This window comes from Saimiri boliviensis, chromosome 2, assembly GCF_048565385.1.
Source record: "Saimiri boliviensis isolate mSaiBol1 chromosome 2, mSaiBol1.pri, whole genome shotgun sequence".
Lineage (NCBI taxonomy): Eukaryota > Metazoa > Chordata > Mammalia > Primates > Cebidae > Saimiri > Saimiri boliviensis.
The window spans coordinates 137,888,093-137,907,615 of NC_133450.1; the positions used below are offsets into that span (position 1 = coordinate 137,888,093).

Consider the following 19,523-nt stretch of genomic DNA (forward strand, 5'->3'; position numbering starts at 1 on the left):
AGTCAACAAGCGACACAGACCGAAACCTGCGTGACATTCCTTTAGGCATCACCACTGCATACACCGGGAGGTGGGGGGTGGAGGGGCAGAGCGCGCCGCGCATGGGCCGCACGGGGAAGGCACGCGCTCGGGCCCTGGGAGTGCTGGTCCTGTACAAAGTGGCGGGCCGGGCACGCACCCGGAGCGAGGGCGGGGGCGGGCGGGTGGCGCTCTCCTGTGCCCGAGGTGCAGGGCAGGGTGGAAGACAGTCCCGAACCAGCGTTCGGGGAAGCCCGTTCCGGGCCGCAGGCCGGACGAGGAGACGAGGGGGTCGGCCCTCTCGAGTCCGGAGAAGGAGGCGGAGGCGGCGGGAGCCCGAGCGCCTCCGGGAGGCGCTGCCGGCCGGGAAGTCAGGGACGGCCATAGGGGGAGGGCAGGGCCAGCCCCGGCGTGGAGGGTCAAGGGGCAGACCGGGCGTGGGTGGGCGGTACCGCAAGAAGAGGGGAGGGTGGGGCTCAGGCTGTGGAGGGGCGCTTGCGCCCGAGGAGGGCTGACCCCGCCAGCTGGGGCCGTGGGCCCCGCTGTGGCTCAGGCTGGTGCTGCGGGAAGGATGGAGCTGCCGTCTCTGCTCCAAGCCCCTCCGCCTGGGGCCACGTAGCCCCCTCTCCCCACTGCTCAGAGACCCCAGGGCCCTGCCTCTGCCGGAGCGCCCTGCGGCCCTGCCCAGCCGACTGAGCTCTGCCCCTTCCTCAGCCGCGCCGGTCCGCACCTTGGTCCAGCAGGGGCTGCCCGCCAGGCAGCGGGGCGGGCAGGCAGGCGGACGGACGGGAGGCCCAGGGTGGGCAGTCTCTGGGGTGGGTGGGCTTCCCTCAGGCCTTCCCGAGCAGCAGGACCCATCAGTGTCCTTGGCCGGGCTAACTGGGCAGGTGGGCGCCTCCGGGGGCCTCACACCACGGTGCTGACCGAGGGATCTGAGAGGTTGAGCGGGCCCGTGATATCAGTGGGATGGTACTGCTGCAAAATAGAAATACACAGACAAGGCGCCCGTTAGCCCCACACCGGGGGCACGCGCGGGGCCGGGACGGGGTGGGCCGGCCAGCCGGCCAACCAGCGGGCGGGCGGGCGCAGCCTGGGGGAGGCTGGGGGTGCTCCTCCCCCGACCCCGTGGTGCTCCGGGGCTCTGCGTGGGCCGGGCCGCTGTCCCGTCCGTCTGTCTGTCTGTCTGCGGGGGAGGGGGCAGAGGAGGGCGGGCGGGGAGTCTCAGCTCTCCCTATGACGGGAACACAGCTGCAGCTGGCCCTCCTCCCTCTCAATAGCGCGTCGCGGCAGCACTGTGTCTTTTTGGTTTTGCAAAGCGCCGCGTCCACCCCCGGTGCTCTATAAATAAGAACCAACAATCAATACCCGCTGGCCCCGCCGGCCGCCAGGGACCCCAGCCCTCAGCGCCCAGTGCCGCCCTGGCCTGGACTGGCCACAGGACGGGGCAGAGGATCTCCGCAGCCGGACTGACCCCACCCTGCCCGAAGGAGCCCCCCACCCAGGCCTCCCTCTGAACAAGCTCACAGTCCCAGAGACCAGGTGGGAGCTCGGCTGCCCTCCCCTGCCCAGACCCCCAGCTGGCAGTGCCCCCCACAGTTCAGCCTCGAAGGGTGGGGCCAGCCCCAGATGCCACGTGATGCCAGGGCTGGCCCCAGAGGACGGTCCCTGGTGTCCAGGGAGGCTCGGGTGAGGGTTCCGCTGGGAGCATGTCCCTGGGAGGGCGCCATGAGGATCTCTGAGCTGCACCTGGCCCAGCTCCAGGCAGGGCCCTGGGACCCAGTGTCACCCTCTGAAAGTGACCCATCACCTGCAAGACGTTTGTGCTTGTCCCCCCGTGGCTGCCTGTCCCAAATTGCGGCTTCTCCTGTCTGCTCTTCCCTGGACACCCGCTCTCCCCCAGCCTGCCCAGCCCACGGTCCCTGCGCTGTGCACCCCCCCGCCCCCCCGCTCCCTGCGCCCCCTAGCGGGACTCCTGGCTCAGACTCTGCAGCATTGGCTTTGCCCGCTTTCCAGGGTATGGGTGGCCCCGGGAATGGTGCTTCCACCTGCTCCTTGAGCTTCCAGTGGATCCCAGCCCTACAGGCTCTCACTGTCCACCCATCCTGCATGCCAAGTCCCTTTCCCAGGAGGCTGGGCCGCCAGGCCTCAGGGTCCCTCGTGGGGCACCCTGGTGGCTTCACCTTAGGACTTGGGTTGCTGCATGCCAAGTCCTGTCTGTGCCCTGCAGTCCTGCCCCGCTTCCAGGGCACTGAGGGGCGGGTGACTGCAAATCCCACTTCCTCACGGGGCTTAAGCTTTGTGGTGATGCTGCCTACAGGCTGGGGGGCTTCCTGTGGGCCAGACTGACCCCTGGACTTCAGGGTGGCCACTGGGCTGAGGCTTTCTGGGCAGAGCCCCTCCCCACCATGCTGCCTGGGCCTAGGGTGCCGCTAGCAAGGCTGGGTCTGCTGTGGGGCCTCGGGTCGGAGTGTGTGTCTCCTGCACAGCCACAGCTGCTCCAAGCAGGAGGTAGGAGAATTCTGAGCTCCAAAGGGCAGAAGGTCTGGCTCTGTGGGGTGGGCCCTGTGGGGTGGCTGGGGTCAGCAACTGGGTCTGGAAGGGTCGTCTCCCTTCCAGAGGCCTCCCTGTCTGGGACCCTCTGTGTCTGCAGGCCAGGGCTTGTGGGGCAGCCCCTACCAGTTCTCAGACCCTCTGGGAGCTGCCGCCACACTCCTGCGGGGCCCCTGCTCAGCCTGGGGTGGGTGCCACCCCTTCTGGTCCCACCCCACTCCCTGCCTGATAGGCCCCTGTGGCCGGGGCCAGTTCCAAATCCAGGCCCCAGCCATCCACCCAGATGGACCCAGGCCCGGCCCCCAGCCCCCGGCCCACACAGAGACCACATGGAAGATGCGACACGCATGGCTCTGGTGAGACAGGTGAGACAGGTGTCTGGGGGGCGGGGCCAGTGGCCAGACAGACGGACGGGATGGGACATCACAGCCACCCCCTCCAGGGCCGTCGCAGGGGCGAAGTGAGGGCGGCGGGCCCCTCTGGGAGAGGCAAGAGAAACGGGGACATAACAGAAGTGACGTGGCCTCCTGGCGGCTGAGGAGTCCAGGATGGGGCCGAGCTGGGCTCCCAGGGCCCCAGGCCTGGCCCCGAGAGGTGGCGTGGCTGACTGACTGACCAACGACATGACAGCTTCAAGATGGCGTGTGGGTCATGGCAGGGAGGCGGGCAGGCGGACTAACGGAGACACACGGGGAAAGCCGAAGACCCAGGAGGGCCGGGAGAGAGGGCCAGAGAGAGAGAGCACCACACGGGCGGGCTGGGCAGAGCGGCCGCCAGGGCAGACGGGCAGAGTGGGCCGCAGGAGCCCGGGGCCAGGGGGGTGATGGGGCGGGAGACACACGCAGGGCAGGGGCAGGTGGAGTCGGACGCGGGACTGGGGTGCTCTCCCCCTTACCGTGTCTTTGGAGGACCTACGCCTCTTGAAGCTGGAAGCCAGGGTGGAGGTGATAGCCCTAAATGTGGCTTTCTTTTTAGGGTCAGGCTCTGCTCTACCACTCTTTCTATCCTAAAATGAATATGTATAAGTGATTAGACGGCTAGGGTGGTGGCCACACCTGCCCTCGCCTGCTCCTGGGTGGGCCGCTGCCCAGCCTGGCCGGCCACTTGGGCCCTCGCTCCTGCCTGCCTCCCTGTGCTGGACAGATGGGCCGACAGTGGACGTTCGAGGGTGGCCGCTTCTCCTGCCCGGGGTCTCGGGCCTGACCTTGCTCATGCTGGGACTGGGCTGGGGGAATCTCGGCTGGCTCTTCCTGGGAGGTCCGCCTGGCTCCCTGGCTCCTGGGTGGCCCTGGCTTACAGGCGTCCCGAGGAGGAGGAGTCCTCTGAGGGACTGGAGGAGTTGCCCCTCAGGCCACGCCAGCTGCTTGCGTGGAGACCACTGACCCCCAAGGGGCACACACCAAGATTCAGGAAGGGGCCGAGGGCCGGAGGCAGGTATCGAGGTGGAATTGGAGTGACAGAGGCAGCTCCCGGGACTCTGGCCTCAGGTCTGATGGCCAAGTGGCCTGTGCCGGCCAGTGGTGGCAGCAGCCAGGTCCCCAGGGGACCTGTGGGGCCAAGAGCAAGAGTGGGCAGATGAGAGGTGTGGGGCTGCAACAACCCCCTCCCCCAGCAGCCCTGGCTGCAATGTCAGCTTCATCTCAGGACACAGGCTCCAGGACCGCACCCAGAGAAAGAGAAGAGATGGAGTGAACGGGAACTCGACCGCAGCCACAGGCCCTGAGGCCTGCACAGGCCCACTACCCACCCTGTCCCAGGTGGGCCGTGGCTGCCCTTGCTGGCGGCAAATTTTCATGGATGCAACCTGGCCACCAGGCAGGACCAGGCCTGGCCCAATTCGGATCAGAGTCACGGAGCACAAGGACCGCAGGAAGGGGGTCTCCGAAGGGTGTCAAGGGGGCTTGGGTCGGCGGAGGGCAAAATGCATCTTGGACTCACGTGCCATACACAAGCGGGCCCCTGTCTTACCCTGCCTGATTGCCTTCCTATGGAATGGGTACCGGCGGGCGACTCTGGAGACAGAGGGGCCAGGCGGAGGCTTGGAGCAGGGTGCGTGGCCTCCCTCGGCCCCGGCTTTGCAGTGGGCAGCCACCTGCAGGCAGCCCCCCACCAGTGCTGCCCCCGTGCCCTGGGAGCACTCACCATTGCCCCTGGCCATGGCTCCTAGCTCCAGTCCTGCCCACCGGAGCCAGAGCCAGTGCCACGGCCTTCGGGGATGGAGGAGGGCCGTGGCCAGGCCGGGCCCTGGGCACCAGGCCTCGGAGGGTGGCCTGCCCTACCTGCAGGTTCTTCCTCCACACGTTCACTGCTGCAAAAGCCAGCTGCATCTGCTTCCGGCGGGCGTCCTTGTGCCGCTTGTAGGCAATCTCAATGAAAATCAGGAAGATCCCGGCCACGATGCCCCCAGCCACCAGCATGAAGACCCCTGTGGGCCAGGATCCACAGCCTCAGTTGCTGGCCAGGGGGGCCGCAGTCCACAGAGAACCCACCGGAGTGTCACGGGAGCCGCACCTGCCATGTTCTCAAAAGTGAGGGTTGCAGGGGCGTTGCTGCGTGAGTCACATTCCTGATACCGGACCCACGTCTTGTCCAGGTCTTCCATGAAGCCGTTCTCATGGGACCTGGGGGTGGGAGCTAGTGAGCCTGCGGTGGGCGGTGCCCAGGAGGGGATGAGGCATGCTGGGGGCAGGGGGGCCAGGGTGGGGCCTGTGGGGGTTGGGGGGGCGCTGAGTGGGCAGCGCCTGGCCGGGGTGTGGAGTCTGTGGTGGCCTCGGAGTGGTCCAGCACTGGGGAGGGCAGAGGACGGACACAGGCGCCCGGGTACTCACTTGAGGATGGACAGGGACACGTTCTGCTTCCAGGGGCTGTCTTTGCGCATGCCGATGCCAAAGCCGGAGCGAAAGAACAGCTCTCCTGTCGTCACCAGGTCGCACTTCTGCGAGGCCTCGAACTCCAGCACCGCGGAGTCCCAGATGAAGGCGTGCAGCTTGCTGCCGGCAGAGGCGGGGTCAGGGGAGCCCCGGTCCCGCCAGCCTGGAAGCCCCACGCCGAGCCCTGGTCCCGCCAGCGCAGAAGCCCCACACCCGTGACCTCCAGGGTGCCCGGCGTGGCTGCTCTCCTGCCTTAGGGAGGCCGCCCCTCCTGGCCCCGCACTGCTCCCTCCCCGCGCCTCACTTGTCCCTCACGGCCTGGATGGCCTCTGCCGCACTCTCATAGTTGTGCTTCTCCATGTGCCGGTACATGGTGCTCAGCTCCACCTGCCGCCGGAAGTAGATGTCCACGGAGCTCTGCTTCACGGTGGCATAGATGAACTTGTCCGAGGGGTTCCTCAGCTGCAGGGTCAGAGTGCAGGGCTCCAGCAGCGGCTCCCCAGGCCTGTACCCGAGCCGACCCCAGCTCACCTGGAGCTCCCTCCCCCAGCCCGGCCAGGCCTCACCCGAGGGTCGTTGATGCCCGTGATGCGCTCCTCCGGCCGGTCCAGCACCAGGAAGGCCGCCAGGTTGGCGGTGTAGGAGGCTACGATGATCATGGCAAAGCCGGCCCACACCATGCCCAGGATGCGCGCGGAGAAGCTTCTGGGGGCGCCTGTGGGCGGGCGGCGGGGTGGGGGGCTCAGTCAGACCCTGGAGGGCCGGGGCGGGGCCGAGCGGGCCGCGCGGGTGGGGCCTTACCTTCCCCGATGCCGGAGTTGAGCAGGACCCCCCAGGAGAACCACATGGCCGAGGACAGGGTCAGCGCGTCCTCCTCCTCATCCTCACTGTTCACCTTGAATCGACCGAAGGGGCTGCGGGGCGCAGAGGGCGGGCGGGAGAGAGGGCGGGCGAGGCGGCCCGGTCCCGCCCCACCCCTCGCCGGCCCCGCCCCCCGCAGATGGAGGTGTCCGGGCCCCGGGTCGCGCTCACCTGAAGCGGTCCAGCAGGTACAGCATCACGGCCACCACGTGCACCGACAGCCCCACCAGCAGCCACAGTGTGCTCTGGAACGGCTGCATGAACGAGTCCAGCGTGCTCCGGGGGATCTCCTGCGGGGGGGCGCGGGGGGCGCGGGGGACGCGGGGTCAGTGCCGCCGGGGCGCTCCGGGCACCCCCTGCCACCCGGCCCCTGCCCACCTTCTTGACCAGAATGGTCAGGCCCTGGTACTTGAAGGGCTTGGAAAACTCGATGTACTGCGCGCGCTCGTTGTTGATGGTCAGCGGCGCAACGATCATGTCTGCCTGCCCGCTGAGCAGCTCGCCCATCATCCCGTTCCACTCCTTCTTGTTGCTGTTGTTCACCTGAGAGGCGCCAGAGCCGGCGGGGATGCAGGCAGCGTCCGCCCAGCTCCCGCCGCAGGCCCCCCGCCCACTGAAGCCGCCCTAGCGCACCCCGGGGTCCTGCCCCGGACCCTAACCCAGCTCGCAGGCACCACCCCACTCCAGCCCCCCCCGCCCCACAGGCCGCGCCCACTCCATGCCCCACCCCTTCCAAGCCCCCGTCCGCAGGCCCCTCCCACACCGGGCCCCACCCCAGCCAGCAAAGCCCACCGCCCACTCCACGCCCCACCCACTCCAGGACCTCCCTCCTGCAGGCCCCGCCCACTCCGTGCCCCACCTCGGCTTTCAGGCCCCTCCCACGCCGGGCCACAACCTACCCAGCAAGCCCCGCCCACCCCATGTCCCACCCACTGCAGGAGCCCCGCCCGCCGACCCCTCTATGCCAGGCCCCGCCCGCCCCATGCTCCGCCCACCCCACGACCCAGCCCTCAGGCCCCGCCCGCTCCACGCCCCGCCCACTCCAGGACCCCCGCCTACAGGCCCCTCTCGCGCTGGGCCCCGCCCCGCCGCCCCGCCTACCCGCTCCTGTGTGCCGAACTTGCCATCGGCCACCAGGTGCACCTCGTAGGTGAAGTTCATGGTTCGTGCCAGCTTGATGAGCAGGTCGATGCAGAAGCCGTAGCAGCACTGAGGCACCGTGTGGCGGGCTGGGGAGGTGGGGGCGGTAACTGCGGGGCTCCGACCGCCCCGCTCCCCGCGCCCGCGCCCTGCCCCCTGCACTCACGGCTGCCCGGCGACGTGTCGTTCGGTCCGGTGCAGATCACCTTCTTGACCGGGTCGCCGTTGACCGTGAACTCCTCCTTGCATGTCCCGTCGCTCAGCGTGGGCTTGACGTACACGAAGGGCTCCTGGTGGATCGTCACAATCTGGGGGAAAGGGGGAGACCCAGCCTGGACCACCGACCTAAAGCTGCCCAAGGCGCAGGCCTCTTCTCAGCTCCCAGCCTCCTCCGGCGCCCCTCCTAATCCCCGACGGTTCCCCCTGCCTCCGTCCCCGCTAGCGGCCACTGCTTCTCTCTGGAGCTCCTTTACAGAGCCCAGGTGGGCTGGACACATTCTCCCCGGCCACCGTCAGCATCATCTGCCTGCAGCCCCCGGAGGAGGGGGCAGGGTACGGAACGACTCCCGGAGCGCTAGGCCCTTCTCTTGGCCACTTTTCCTCCAGTCTGGGCTTAGACATGACTCCTTGCAGCAGAGGAGCTGCCGCTATCCCGCATGCCAGGAACCTTCCCATGGTGAGAAACTGCCCACCTGCAGGCTGACCCCACCCGCTGCGCCACGAGGACCCACACGTCCAAGAAGCTGAGCTGCGCCTGCATAGGACCCGGGGGTGTGGGGCTGTCCACCCATGCCTCCCTTCATCCAGGCACTCTGCCTGTCCCCGCCCCCCAACCCCACAGGCTCCGGCACGAAGCCTTCAGGCTTTGAGCATTGGTCTCTGGCTCCCTCCTCTTGCTCCTGTGGACATGACCCCCCCACCACCATCCGTGGCCTCCTCGACCCACACTCCTGCTTGGGTTCAGCCTCCTGTCTGTCCTTCAGGGGACCATGGCCTGGGGGTGGGGAAGAGATCTGGGGCAGGAGGGCTGGAACGGAGCAGAGCTGCTGCCAGGACTCTGGGGGGAGATGATTCGGAGCTGAGCCCGCAAGATGGGCAGGGATCAAGCAGGTGCCCAAGGGGTGGAGCAGAGGCGACCGAAGTCCAGGACTGCAAAGGCGGGGAGCCATGGGGTTATGGGAGAGGCACCTCCTGGCAGGGCCTAGGGAGGGTGAGTCTGAGACCGAGGCAGGCCCAGCCTCAGCCTCCAGGCAGCATTTTGACTTCTATCCCCAGGGATATCAAGCCATTAAAGAAGTTTATTTGCTTTATAAAACTTTGACGATGTTTTCCTGTTATACAGGTAATACATATGCTAGTATTTAAGAAAATTAGTGAGTCCAGAAACAAACTTGTGAAAAGTCATCTGCATCTCACAGCCTGGATGGGGGCTTTGGAGTTTGACCGCTGCTTTCAGACTTTTCAGTGTGAGGTGTCTGGGCTGCAATGAGACCCACACCATCACCAGAAAACCCCACCCTGTCTGGAGAGCAGGGGAGGGAGTCTGGGTGGGAGGCTACAGGGGTTGGCACCAGGCTGCAGGGGTGGGCTCAGAAGGCAGACAGGGTGAAGAGACACTCGAGGGCCTGGAATGACAGAGAAGCATGTTGCCTGTGAGGCCTAAGGGCCTTTGGTGGTCTGTGGTACTGCTGGGACTGGAGTGTGTGCAGTGGGCGTGGGGTGGCTCTGCCCCCGGAGGAATGCCCAGGAGAGCACCCTGGAGTAGGGAGCCAAGGAGAAGATGCCCCAGAGGAGGAAGTCAGCCAGGGCAGGGGGCTCTCAGAGGCCCAGGGGAGTCAAGAAGGACTGTCCACTACAGGGAATGCGGCAGGAAGGCCACATTGGAAGAGGACAGTTTGATGCAGTCCCATCAGGAGGCCATGGGGGCTGGAGGAGGGATGAGGAGTGTGGAGGACCAGGACTCAGGACAGCGGGTGCTGAAGCTGAGGTCTGCACCAGACCCCTCTGTCTGTTGTTCTCCGTCCGCTCTTCCCCAGCCGGGTGCTGTCCCAGACAACTGCTCCAGACTTAGGTAGGGCTGGGGCAAGAGGAGCACTGGAGAGCACCTGTGGGATGGGGGCAGTTTCCCCTCCTCCCTCCTGCTCTGTTTGCTTCCTGTGCTGTGCCAGGTGTGCTGGACGGTGGTCAGGGGAAGCAGGCCCCACCCCCACTTCCTTTGGTGGCTTTCACTGCCCTCACCTCAGCCCCCTCCTTCGGGCCAGAGCGGATGGATGGGCTGCCTAGGGTGGGGACACTGAGGGAGGTCTATGGGGCCCACCTTCAGTCTGGTGGACATCTGGTACCCTCGAGGCTTCTCTGTCTCTCCGCCTGGCCAGATGATCTTCCTGTCATTAGGGATGACCTGGGGGTGGGAGTATGAGATGGAGGGTGGCCACGCAGGGGTCTTGGCCCCAGGACCCTAAGGCCCCAGCCCCCACCCCCTCATGACCCCCACCTACGTGGGTGCCGTTGTAGATGCCCACTTGTACCAGCTTGCGGTTCTGCAGGTTCATGATGCTGTAGTTGGCGAACTTCCGGTCCCCATCCTCGTTGAACTCCACGCGGCCGGTGACGCCATCCGCATACTTGGAAGACATCAGCACTCTAGGGGAGGAGGCATGGCTGAGGCTTCTCCGAGCTGCTCCTTCTCCCCACCCATTCTCCCAGCCCGCTGGGCCGCTCAGGCTTGCCCCTCGTTTCAGGTCCAAGAATGGAAAGATCGGCAGACGCCAGACCCTGGCCGGCAGGGTGTTTGCCCACACCAGATGGACGGTGCAGCTCATGGCAGCTGAATGGTTTCTGGGTGCCAGACCCTGCTTCAAAGGCTTGCCATGGGTCAGGACGTTGTCCTCACAGCCATCCCGTCCGACAGAGAGGGAGGCAGAAGCCCAGAAAGATGCCTGCCCTCTTGCCAGCGGGTGAGGGAGAGGTTGAGTCGGCTCTAACCAGCAGGCTGTCCTGTCTGGCTGTGTGTGCACGTGTGTATTCTACCCAAAACCACACGGGTGAACCTGTGTGAACACGTGATCCCTATGCGGGGTGCACCCACGCATGTATTTTGTATCATGTGCCTGAGGCTGTGTGTGCTGCCTACATCTGCGCTTACGTGGGCATTGTGGATGGTGGCTCTGCACATGTGACCTGGGGGTGGGCTGGCATGGCATGGTGTCCAGGCCTGCTGTCAGCTCACTCCTGCCTCACTGCAGATGTTCACTTGGGTCTCTGGGCCTTGGCCAACCCTGGCTCTCTCAGGCTCGTATGCTGTTCTTGGACTCCCTGTCTGGCCTCCTGGGCCCCTGGAAGCTTTCAGTCCCCATCTGCAGCAAGAGCCTCCTCCCAAAGGCTGCCAGCCACACAAGGAGAGGGGTGCTGTTTCAGGGTGGGCTGCAGTGTTGGGGGCGGGAGCAGTGGAGCCAGTCCCTACTCCACTGACAGTCCAGGTACTGGTGTCAGTGTTGGGAAGAGGGCAGATGATTGTGCCATTTGATGTGGTGGTGCTGGGGGTGCAGGGGGAGAGGAGAGAAGTGACAGTGTCCATAGAACGTAGGCAGCAGGCTCACTGCAGCACTCGAGAGTGATGCCGCCCACCTCCTGAAAGCAGCCCGGCCCACTCCCCCCAGCGACCCCCACATCTCTTGAAGAGCTGCCCCGCCCAGCTCCCTAAGAGCGACCCGCCCACTTCCCCAAGAGCGGCCCCTCCCAGCCCCGAGAACAAGCCCGCCCAGCCCCTGCGAGGCCACGCCCACACCTGAGAGGCCCCGCCCCCTCTTGGAGAGCGGTCCCGCCCCTCTCTGAGAGCCCCCGCCCACTCTTGAAGGGCGGCCCCGCCCCGCCCTGAGGCCCCGCCCACTCTTGAAGAGCGGCCCCGCCTCGTCCTGAGAGGCCCCGCCCACCTCTTGAAGAGCGCCCCGCCCCATCCCGAGGCCCGCCCACCTCTTGAAGAGCAGCTCCGCCCATCTCTTGAGAGCGGCCCCGCCCCGCCCCGAGGGGCCCCGCCCACCTCTTGAAGAGCGGCCCGGTCTTCCAGATGTTGGTGTTGCCCACGCAGCCCCGCGGCGGGTCGGTGATGTTCTCCTTCTCCAGGAGCTCGTGCACGGCCTGGGCCACCACGCCCACCGCGTCGCTGATGTGGGCTGACTCGTTCTTGCCGTTGATGAGCTGCAGCCCGAGGATGCCTGGTGCGAGCAGGCGACTCAGAGCCCGCGGGGGCCTCCACACCGGGGGACCCAGCCAAGGCCCGACACTCACCGTCCGGGGCGTAGCGCAGGGCGTTCCCCGAGATCTCGCGTTCCCCGACCAGCCACACGTACCCGGAGCCCGTCATGTTCAGCATCGCGGCTGCGCGGTACACGGTGGCAGCATCGTCCTCGCTGTGGGGCAGATGGGGGTGACGCGCCAGGACTCCAGCCCTCCCACCGCGCTCCGCAGGCCCAGGTCCTCCTTCTCTGGAGCAGGGACCTGCCCAGCCCCCAGCCCCTCCTGGAGCGAAGCCTGGAGACCCGCAGAGGCACTGGGGCCCAGAGCTCAGGAGCCTCCCCGGCCTCCGTTGCTGGCCCTTACCTTGGGGGAGCAGGGATGGGGTTAGGGACCTGGCTTATGGGACTAGCTTTTTGCTGTGGCCTCCACCTGTGCCCCCCCGCACGCCCACCCCTCCGCTCAGAAGGCCCCCCACGATGGGGCCCGAGGATGGTGAGGGATCACCACTAATCACTTCCTGGCCAGATACCAGGCACTGCTCTGAGCGTTTCACAGTATCCCTGTGTCCCGAAGGGAGATGGAGGCACGAAGCACACACGAGTTGGTAAGTGGCAGAGTCAGGACACGAGCTCCTAAGACCTCCTAGAGAAGCCACACCTCTCTGGTCCTCTGTGTTCAAACATGTGAAATGAGGGGTGGGGGCACTCTCCAGGTTGGGGAGATACTGGTGGGATCCAGCGTCCTGAGGGTGGCCAGAGATGACAGGCGGCCTTCCCCTCTGGGGTCTGCACAAGCAGCTGCCTTTACCCTGCCACCCAGGCCTGGGACCACCCCGAGGACAGAGCAGAGGCAGGCCTCACCTTGCGGCCGTGTGTGGTCTGGTTCGCTGGCAGGGTTCTTGCAGGTGGGCCCCTGTGGACAGTGGAGCAGGGGACCTGGTCCTCTGGGGCTGGGGCCTCTCTGGCTATGACAAGGACCTGGGGGCCTGGTGGGACTCTTGAGGTCTTTGTGGGGGTCTTCCTTCACCCCCGTCTGTCAGACCCTTCTCTGCAGGGCCTGATGTGCTCCAGGGGGGCCCAGACCACCCCGGACACTTGGCTTCTCCAGGCGTGTGCAGCAGGGTTGGGCGGATTGCCTGTGTGTTGAGTGATTTTCACAATGCTTGACGCTGGAAACCAAGGTGACCCTCCCCTCCCTGAGGAGAGGTCTGACCCCAATTTTCTCAAGCAGAAGCCCACAAGAAATGCAAACCTTCAGTGTTTGCTCTACATGACAATGCTATGGGTGGACGTCAGCAACACAAAATAGAGGTGGCCCCAGCAGCACTGGTCCAGGCCCCAAATGAAAGTATGCAGCAGAGGCTCCGCACACAGAACGAAGCACAGCTCCCAGCAAGACCCAGCATCACGCCCGTCATGGCACAGGGTGCCCGCTGTCAAAGTGCCCACCGGGGCCTGACGGAGAAGCCCGTCTTCTTGACACAAGTCAGGTCCATGGCATGTGATGTGGTGGAATGATCAGAAGCAAAACAGTTGTAAACAAAAGCCTGATCTGTCCATCAAAACTCATCCGATCATTTTACGGAAATAGCTGATACCAAGCAAGACAATTTCAGAAAAGTGAAAAGTTTTGGAAGCAAATTATCTGCATGCTACAGAAAATTGGTCAAAAATTAAGACTGGCGAAATGTCTCTCTGCAAAATACCCTCAACATCCCTCACTAAGGAGGAACCAAAATGTGACAGATTGATGGGCTGGAGTCAAGAAGGCCTTTGCCTGCTGATGCCCAGAGCTTGCCTCTCTGCACTCCTGGGAGATGGGCATGCTTAATGGGCCAGTCTGCTTCTACTGTGGAACACTGGCCTCCACTCCAAAGAGGCCGAGGCGGGCAGATCACCTAAGGCCCAGGAGTTCGAGACCAGCCCGGCCAACATGGCAAAACCCCATCTGTACTAAAAAATACAAAAGTTGGCCAGGCGCGGTGGTTCAAGCCTGTAATCCCAGCACTTTGGGAGGCCGAGGCGGGTGGATCATGAAGTCAAGAGATCGAGACCATCCTGGTCAACATGGTGAAACCCCGTCTCTACTAAAAATACAAAAAATTAGCTGAGCATGGTGGCGCGTGCCTGTAATCCCAGCTACTCAGAAGGCTGAGGCAGGAGAATTGCTTGAACCCAGGAGGCGGAGGTTGCGGTGAGCCGAGATCGCGCCATTGCACTCCAGCTTGGGTAACAAGAGTGAAACTCCATCAAAAACAACAACAACAACAACAACAACAAAAATACAAAAGTTAGCCAGACATGGGGGCGTATGCCTGTAATCCCAGCTACTCTGGAGACTGAGGCACAAGAATCACTTGAGCCTGGGAGGCCAGGGTTGCAGTGAGCTGAGATTGTGCCACTGCACTTCTAGCCTAGATGACAGAGCAAGACTCTGTCTCCAAAAAAAAAAAAAAGAACACAAAAACACAAAGAGGCCAGGGGCAGTGGCTCGTGCCTGTAATCCCAGCACTTTGGGAGGCCAAGGTGGGTGGATCACCTGAGGTCAAGAGTTCAAGACCACCCTAGTCAACTCGGTGAAACCCCATCTCTACTGAAAATACAAAAATTAGCCGGGCATGGTGGCGCACACCTGTAATCCTAGCTACTCAGGAGGCTGAGGCAGGAGAATCACTTGAACCCCAGGGGGCAGAGGTTGCAGTGAGCTGAGATCGTGCCACTGCACTTCAGCCTGGACAACTGAGCCACTTTGTCTCAATAAAAAAGAGGAAAGAGGGATGTTGTTGGGTGTGGGTGTGATATGTGTGCTGTGGTCAGTGTATGCACATGTGTGGGGTGTGGCATGTATGTAGCATGGATGGTTGGGTGTGCACGTGGTGTGTGTGGTGCACATGTGTGTTGTGATGTATGTGCATGTGTGCAGGTGAGCATATATCTGCAGGTGTCTTTGTATGGAGTGTATACAGTGGTGTGCTGTGTGTATGTGTGTGATGTGTGCATGTATCTGCAGGTGTCTGTATGGAGTGTATACAGTAGTGTGCTGTGTGTATATGTGAGCAGGTGTACATGTATCTATGGGTGTCTGCATGGAGTGTATACGGTGGTGTGCTGTGTGTATATGTGAGCAGGTGTGCATGTATCTGCAGGTGTCTGTATGGGGTGTATGCAGTGGTGTGCTGTGTGTATATGTGAGCAGGTGTGCATGTATCTGTGAGTGTCTGTATGGAGTGTATACGGTGGTGTGCTGTGTGTATATGTGAGCAGGTGTGCATGTATCTGTGGGTGTCTTTATGGAGTGTATACGGTGGTGTGCTGTGTGTATATGTGAGCAGGTGTGCATGTATCTGCGGGTGTCTGTATGGAGTGTATACAGTAGTGTGCTGTGTGTATATGTGAGCAGGTGTGCATGTATCTGCGAGTGTCTGCATGGAGTGTATACGGTGGTGTGCTGTGTGTATATGTGAGCAGGTGTACATGTATCTGCGGGTGTCTGTATGGGGTGTATACGGTGGTGTGCTGTGTGTATATGTGAGCAGGTATGCATGTATCTGCGGGTGTCTTTATGGAGTGTATACGGTGGTGTGCTGTGTGTATATGTGAGCAGGTATGCATGTATCTGTGAGTGTCTGTATGGAGTGTATACGGTGGTGTGCTGTGTGTATATGTGAGCAGGTGTGCATGTATCTGCAGGTGTCTGTATGGGGTGTATGCGGTGGTGTGCTGTGTGTATATGTGAGCAGGTATGCATGTATCTGTGAGTGTCTGTATGGAGTGTATACGGTGGTGTGCTGTGTGTATATGTGAGCAGGTGTGCATGTATCTGCGGGTGTCTTTATGGAGTGTATACGGTGGTGTGCTGTGTGTATATGTGAGCAGGTATGCATGTATCTGCGGGTGTCTTTATGGAGTGTATACGGTGGTGTGCTGTGTGTATATGTGAGCAGGTGTGCATGTATCTGTGGGTGTCTGCATGGAATGTATATGGTGGTGTGCTGTGTGTATATGTGAGCAGGTGTGCATGTATCTGCGGGTGTCTTTATGGAGTGCATATGGTGGTGTGCTGTGTGTATATGTGAGCAGGTGTGCATGTATCTGTGAGTGTCTGTATGGGGTGTATACGGTGGTGTGCTGTGTGTATATGTGAGCAGGTGTGCATGTATCTGTGGGTGTCTGCATGGAGTGTATATGGTGGTGTGCTATGTGTATGTGTGTGCTCTGTGCATGTATCTGCAGGTGTCTGCATGGAGTGTATATGGTGGTGTGCTATGTGTATGTGTGTGCTCTGTGCATGTATCTGCAGGTGTCTGTATGGAGTGTATACAGTGGTATGCTGTGTGTATATATGTGTTGCGTGCATGTATCTGCAGGTGTCTTTATACAGTGTATATGGTGGTGTGCTGTGTGTATATGTGTTCAGGTGTGCATGTATCTGCAGATGTCTGTATGGAGTGTGTATGGTGGTGTGCTATGTGTATGTGTGTGCTCTGTGCATGTATCTGTGCATGTCTGCATGGAGTGTATATGGTGGTGTGCTGTGTGCCTGTGTCACGTGTACAGGTCTTGCATGTGTGTGTGTATGGCATGTACTTGGTGCATGTGGACGTGTGTCTGTGGCATGTGTGCACATGCATATGTGTTGTGTACAACCTATTCATGGTTGTGCATGTGTGGATAAGTATGTATGAGTTGTGTGACCATGTGGATACATACATTTGTGCATGTGTGTGTGTGCTGTGTGCACATGCATATACCTGTGCTTATGTGTGTGGACCTGTGGTAGGCACATGGTTCCTGTGTGCATGCATCTATCTATCTCTCTGCCATGAGCATGTCCCTTTCTCTGGGCTGACCTTTTTCCTAGGGCCATGTCTGGAAATGTGACCTTGACCCTGAGGCTGGCAACAAGGGTCAACCTGTGGGACTGCAGTGCCTGGCTCAGGGGCTCACTGGCCAGAGAGAAGACAGTGGAGAACACGTGCACTCCCCTCTCTGTGGGGACCCGGGCATGGTGGGGTTCTGAGGACTGGTTTTGTATGTGCTTTTCTGACCCATGTCCTGCTGGTCACTCCGGTTAGAATGTAGGGATTGGGCAGGTTTAGCTTGATGTGAACTTGTCTGTTGCAAAAGTGCCCAGCAGCGGAGCAGGTATGTTTTAGGGTAATCGACACTTTGAGTTGCCTCCTTTGGATGCAGAAATCCTCCCTGGCCAGCTGCCTGTCCGTTTCATTTGTTCACCTGCCCATTCATCCTTTTATCTCATCACAGCCACCGAGTCTCTCTCAAGCTCTGGGATGAGTGAGGGAATTGTAAACAATTCAGAAAATAATAGAAGAGGCTGGGCGCGGTAACTCACGCCTATAATCCCAGCACCTTGGGAGGCCGAGGTGAGTGGACCACCTGAGGTCACAAGTTCGAGACCAGCCTGGCCAACATGGTGAAACCCCGTCTCCACTAAAATTACAAAAGTTAGCCGTGTGTAGTGGTTCGTGCCTGTAATCCCAGCTACTCGGGAGGCTGAGGCAGGAGAACTGCTTGAACACAGGAGGCAGAGGTGCAGTGAGCGGAGATTGTGCCACTACAGTCCAGCCTGGGCGACAGAGCAAGACTCCCTCTCAAAACAACAAAAAAGAAAACAACAGGAAAGAGCCCTGCTGAGCTTTCCCTGGGCAGGTCTTTTTCTAAGTAAGGCTCTTTCTGGGCCAGGCTTTCCCTGGGTGGGGCTTTTCCGGGCGGAGGGAGCTTTCCCTGGGTCGGATGTTTCTGGGAGGAGCTTTCCCTAGGCCAGGCCCTCCCTGGGCGTGGCTTTCCCTGGGCGTGGCTTTCCCAGAGCGTGGGGAGGGGGTCGGTGGGCGGAACTTGACCCGGGTGGGGCTGTCTCTGGGTGGAGCGTTCCCTGGGCGGGGTTTTTCCCTGGGCGGGGCTTTTCTGGGCAGAGCTTTTCCCTGGGTAGGGCTTTTCTAAGTGGGCTTTTCCCTGGGCGTGGCTTTCCCTGAAGCGTGGAGGGGGGGAATTTTACCCGGGTGGGGCTGTCTCTGGGTGGAGCGTTCCCTGGGAGGGGCTTTCCCTGGGCGGGGCTTTCCCTGGGCGGGGCTTTCCTTGGGTGTGGCTTTTTTCCAGGCAGGGCTTTCCCTGGGTGGGGCTTTTCCTGGGTAGGTCTCTTTCTGGGTGGAGCTTTTTTGGGTGGGCTTTTTCCCTGGGTGGGGATTTCCCTGGGCTAGTCTTTTTTTCCGGGCTGGGCTTTCCTTTCTTGGGACTTGTGCATACCCAGACCTTGCCTAGTCACATCTTTTAAAATCTTTTCTCCTGGAGCCCTGGCCAACCCTCCCTACGGCCCACAGTTGGATTAGTGGTGTGGACAAGTGACCCATGAGCCTAAAGCTGAGTGCAGGGGGCATAATGGGGGACCATTAGTGCCTTTTTATAGCAGCTGTGGCAGGAGCAGGTAAGGCCCTAAGCAACAGCTCTAAGCAACAGCCCTACCTTGGGCTGGGGATATTCCTGCCTTCTAGCCTGAGGAGTCCTGGCTGGCCCCACCCTCCACTCTGCTCTGGTGAGGGGGCTGCAGCTGTCTCCGGGCCAGAGGGTCGTTTGATGGACCGTGCACATGGTGGTCTGCCCTGGGAATAAGTGTGGCAGGCTGTTTCCCGAATGCAGGCCTGGACGGCCGGGCTGTGTTCCTCTGGGCATTTCGCTGCTGTTTTGCTTGGCTCTGTTGGAGCCTAGTAGAGCTTCCAGGTCAGGGGACAGTGGGGTTGCAGCTGTCCCATGGACAAGGGCCCTCACCCTGCCTTTCCTCACCTTGTTCTGCCTAGTCCAGTCACCCAGCCTTTCCCTTCCTGGGAGAACCTAGCCATTTGCAAATAGGGAGTCTTTATAGTGGACTCCTCCCCGAGGTTGCCATGTGGCACCGGACCCTGGCCAGAGCATCCTGATTTCCTGGGTACCTAACTGGTTTCCCCTTCAAGCTGCTGCTTCAGCCATTCCAGTCCTTAGGAAGCCTGGCCCTCTCCCTGCTGTGGGCCTTGTCACCTGGCACACCTGCACATCACTTTCCTGGGCCTCTTCCCTGGGCCAGCCCTGGGCCCTGTCTGATAGCTTTGCAGGGTCTCCTCCATCTCCCACCCCGACAGCCTAGCTCAGGGCAAGCAGCGGCATGTGACTGCGGGAAGGAGAAGGGCCCAGGGAGGGAGGGATAGATGGAGGGTGTCACATTAGCCAGGGCAAGAAGAGTATGGGCATGGGTGGGGTGGGTGGGGCTCTCCGTGGTGAAGGTGCTTTGGAAGCTGAAGGTCACTGTGCCCAACAGTATCCCAGCTCTGGCTCAGATGGAGGGTGCCTGGTCAGGTCCACCCTGTGTGCAGAGCGTAGGGCCCTGCCCAGCCTCACCTGGCAGAGAGGATGATGACCCGGGCCTCCAGCTCTTTCGCCTCCATCAGCAGGGCCGTCACGTTCTTGGTCCCTGGGTCAAACTGCAGCACCTTCTCCGCCTGCGGTGTGAGCAGGAGTGTTAGCAGGCGGCTGGGGCAGGGGACACAGCGCCTCAGGGGTGAAAGTCCGGCCGGAGCCGCTGGGAACCCCGAGGCAGCTTAGCTAGGGCTGCCGTGGTCTGCGCGTGCCACCTGCGCCTCCGCCTGCCTTCCTCATCCTCGCCTGGCCTGGCCTCGCGTCTCCGTCCTGTCCTGCCTTCAGCCTGCGCGCTCACCTGTGCTGGCCCTGTGCTCTCTCTGCTCTCTCTGGGTCTCTCTCTCCACCTCACTCCTGGCCTCACCTTTGCACTGAGCATGCAAGCTGACTCAGGAGGCGTGCAGCGGACGGGAAACAGAAGAGTTTTGGAATGCAACCAGGAACA

At 61.9% G+C, this 19,523-nt stretch overlaps 1 protein-coding gene across 11 annotated transcripts in view; it reads right to left on the reverse strand.

Annotated features, from left to right (window-relative positions):
• Positions 1–27: 27 nt before the first annotated feature.
• The window catches only part of GRIN1 (glutamate ionotropic receptor NMDA type subunit 1), a 33,391-nt gene continuing 13,895 nt past the window's right edge, over positions 28–19,523 (reverse strand). For 2 of the 11 annotated variants that reach the window (XM_039461370.2, XM_039461366.2), the window contains 17 exons: positions 19,061–19,161; positions 11,727–11,848; positions 11,479–11,653; positions 9,938–10,082; positions 9,757–9,840; positions 7,606–7,747; positions 7,401–7,528; positions 6,678–6,842; positions 6,471–6,589; positions 6,240–6,352; positions 6,005–6,153; positions 5,743–5,900; positions 5,397–5,558; positions 5,080–5,189; positions 4,848–4,993; positions 3,464–3,574; positions 28–993 (listed from right to left, as the gene is read on the reverse strand). In XM_039461370.2, coding sequence (XP_039317304.1) covers positions 925–993; positions 3,464–3,574; positions 4,848–4,993; positions 5,080–5,189; positions 5,397–5,558; positions 5,743–5,900; positions 6,005–6,153; positions 6,240–6,352; positions 6,471–6,589; positions 6,678–6,842; positions 7,401–7,528; positions 7,606–7,747; positions 9,757–9,840; positions 9,938–10,082; positions 11,479–11,653; positions 11,727–11,848; positions 19,061–19,161 — 2,199 coding nt within the window. In that variant the 3' untranslated portion in view covers positions 28–924. Of the gene's footprint in view, positions 1,357–2,926; positions 4,581–4,847; positions 4,994–5,079; positions 5,190–5,396; positions 5,559–5,742; positions 5,901–6,004; positions 6,154–6,239; positions 6,353–6,470; positions 6,590–6,677; positions 6,843–7,400; positions 7,529–7,605; positions 7,748–9,756; positions 9,841–9,937; positions 10,083–11,478; positions 11,654–11,726; positions 11,849–19,060; positions 19,162–19,523 lie in introns of those variants that run through there. The other 9 variants (XM_039461368.2, XM_039461365.2, XM_039461373.2 and 6 more) reach the window with 5 other exon arrangements.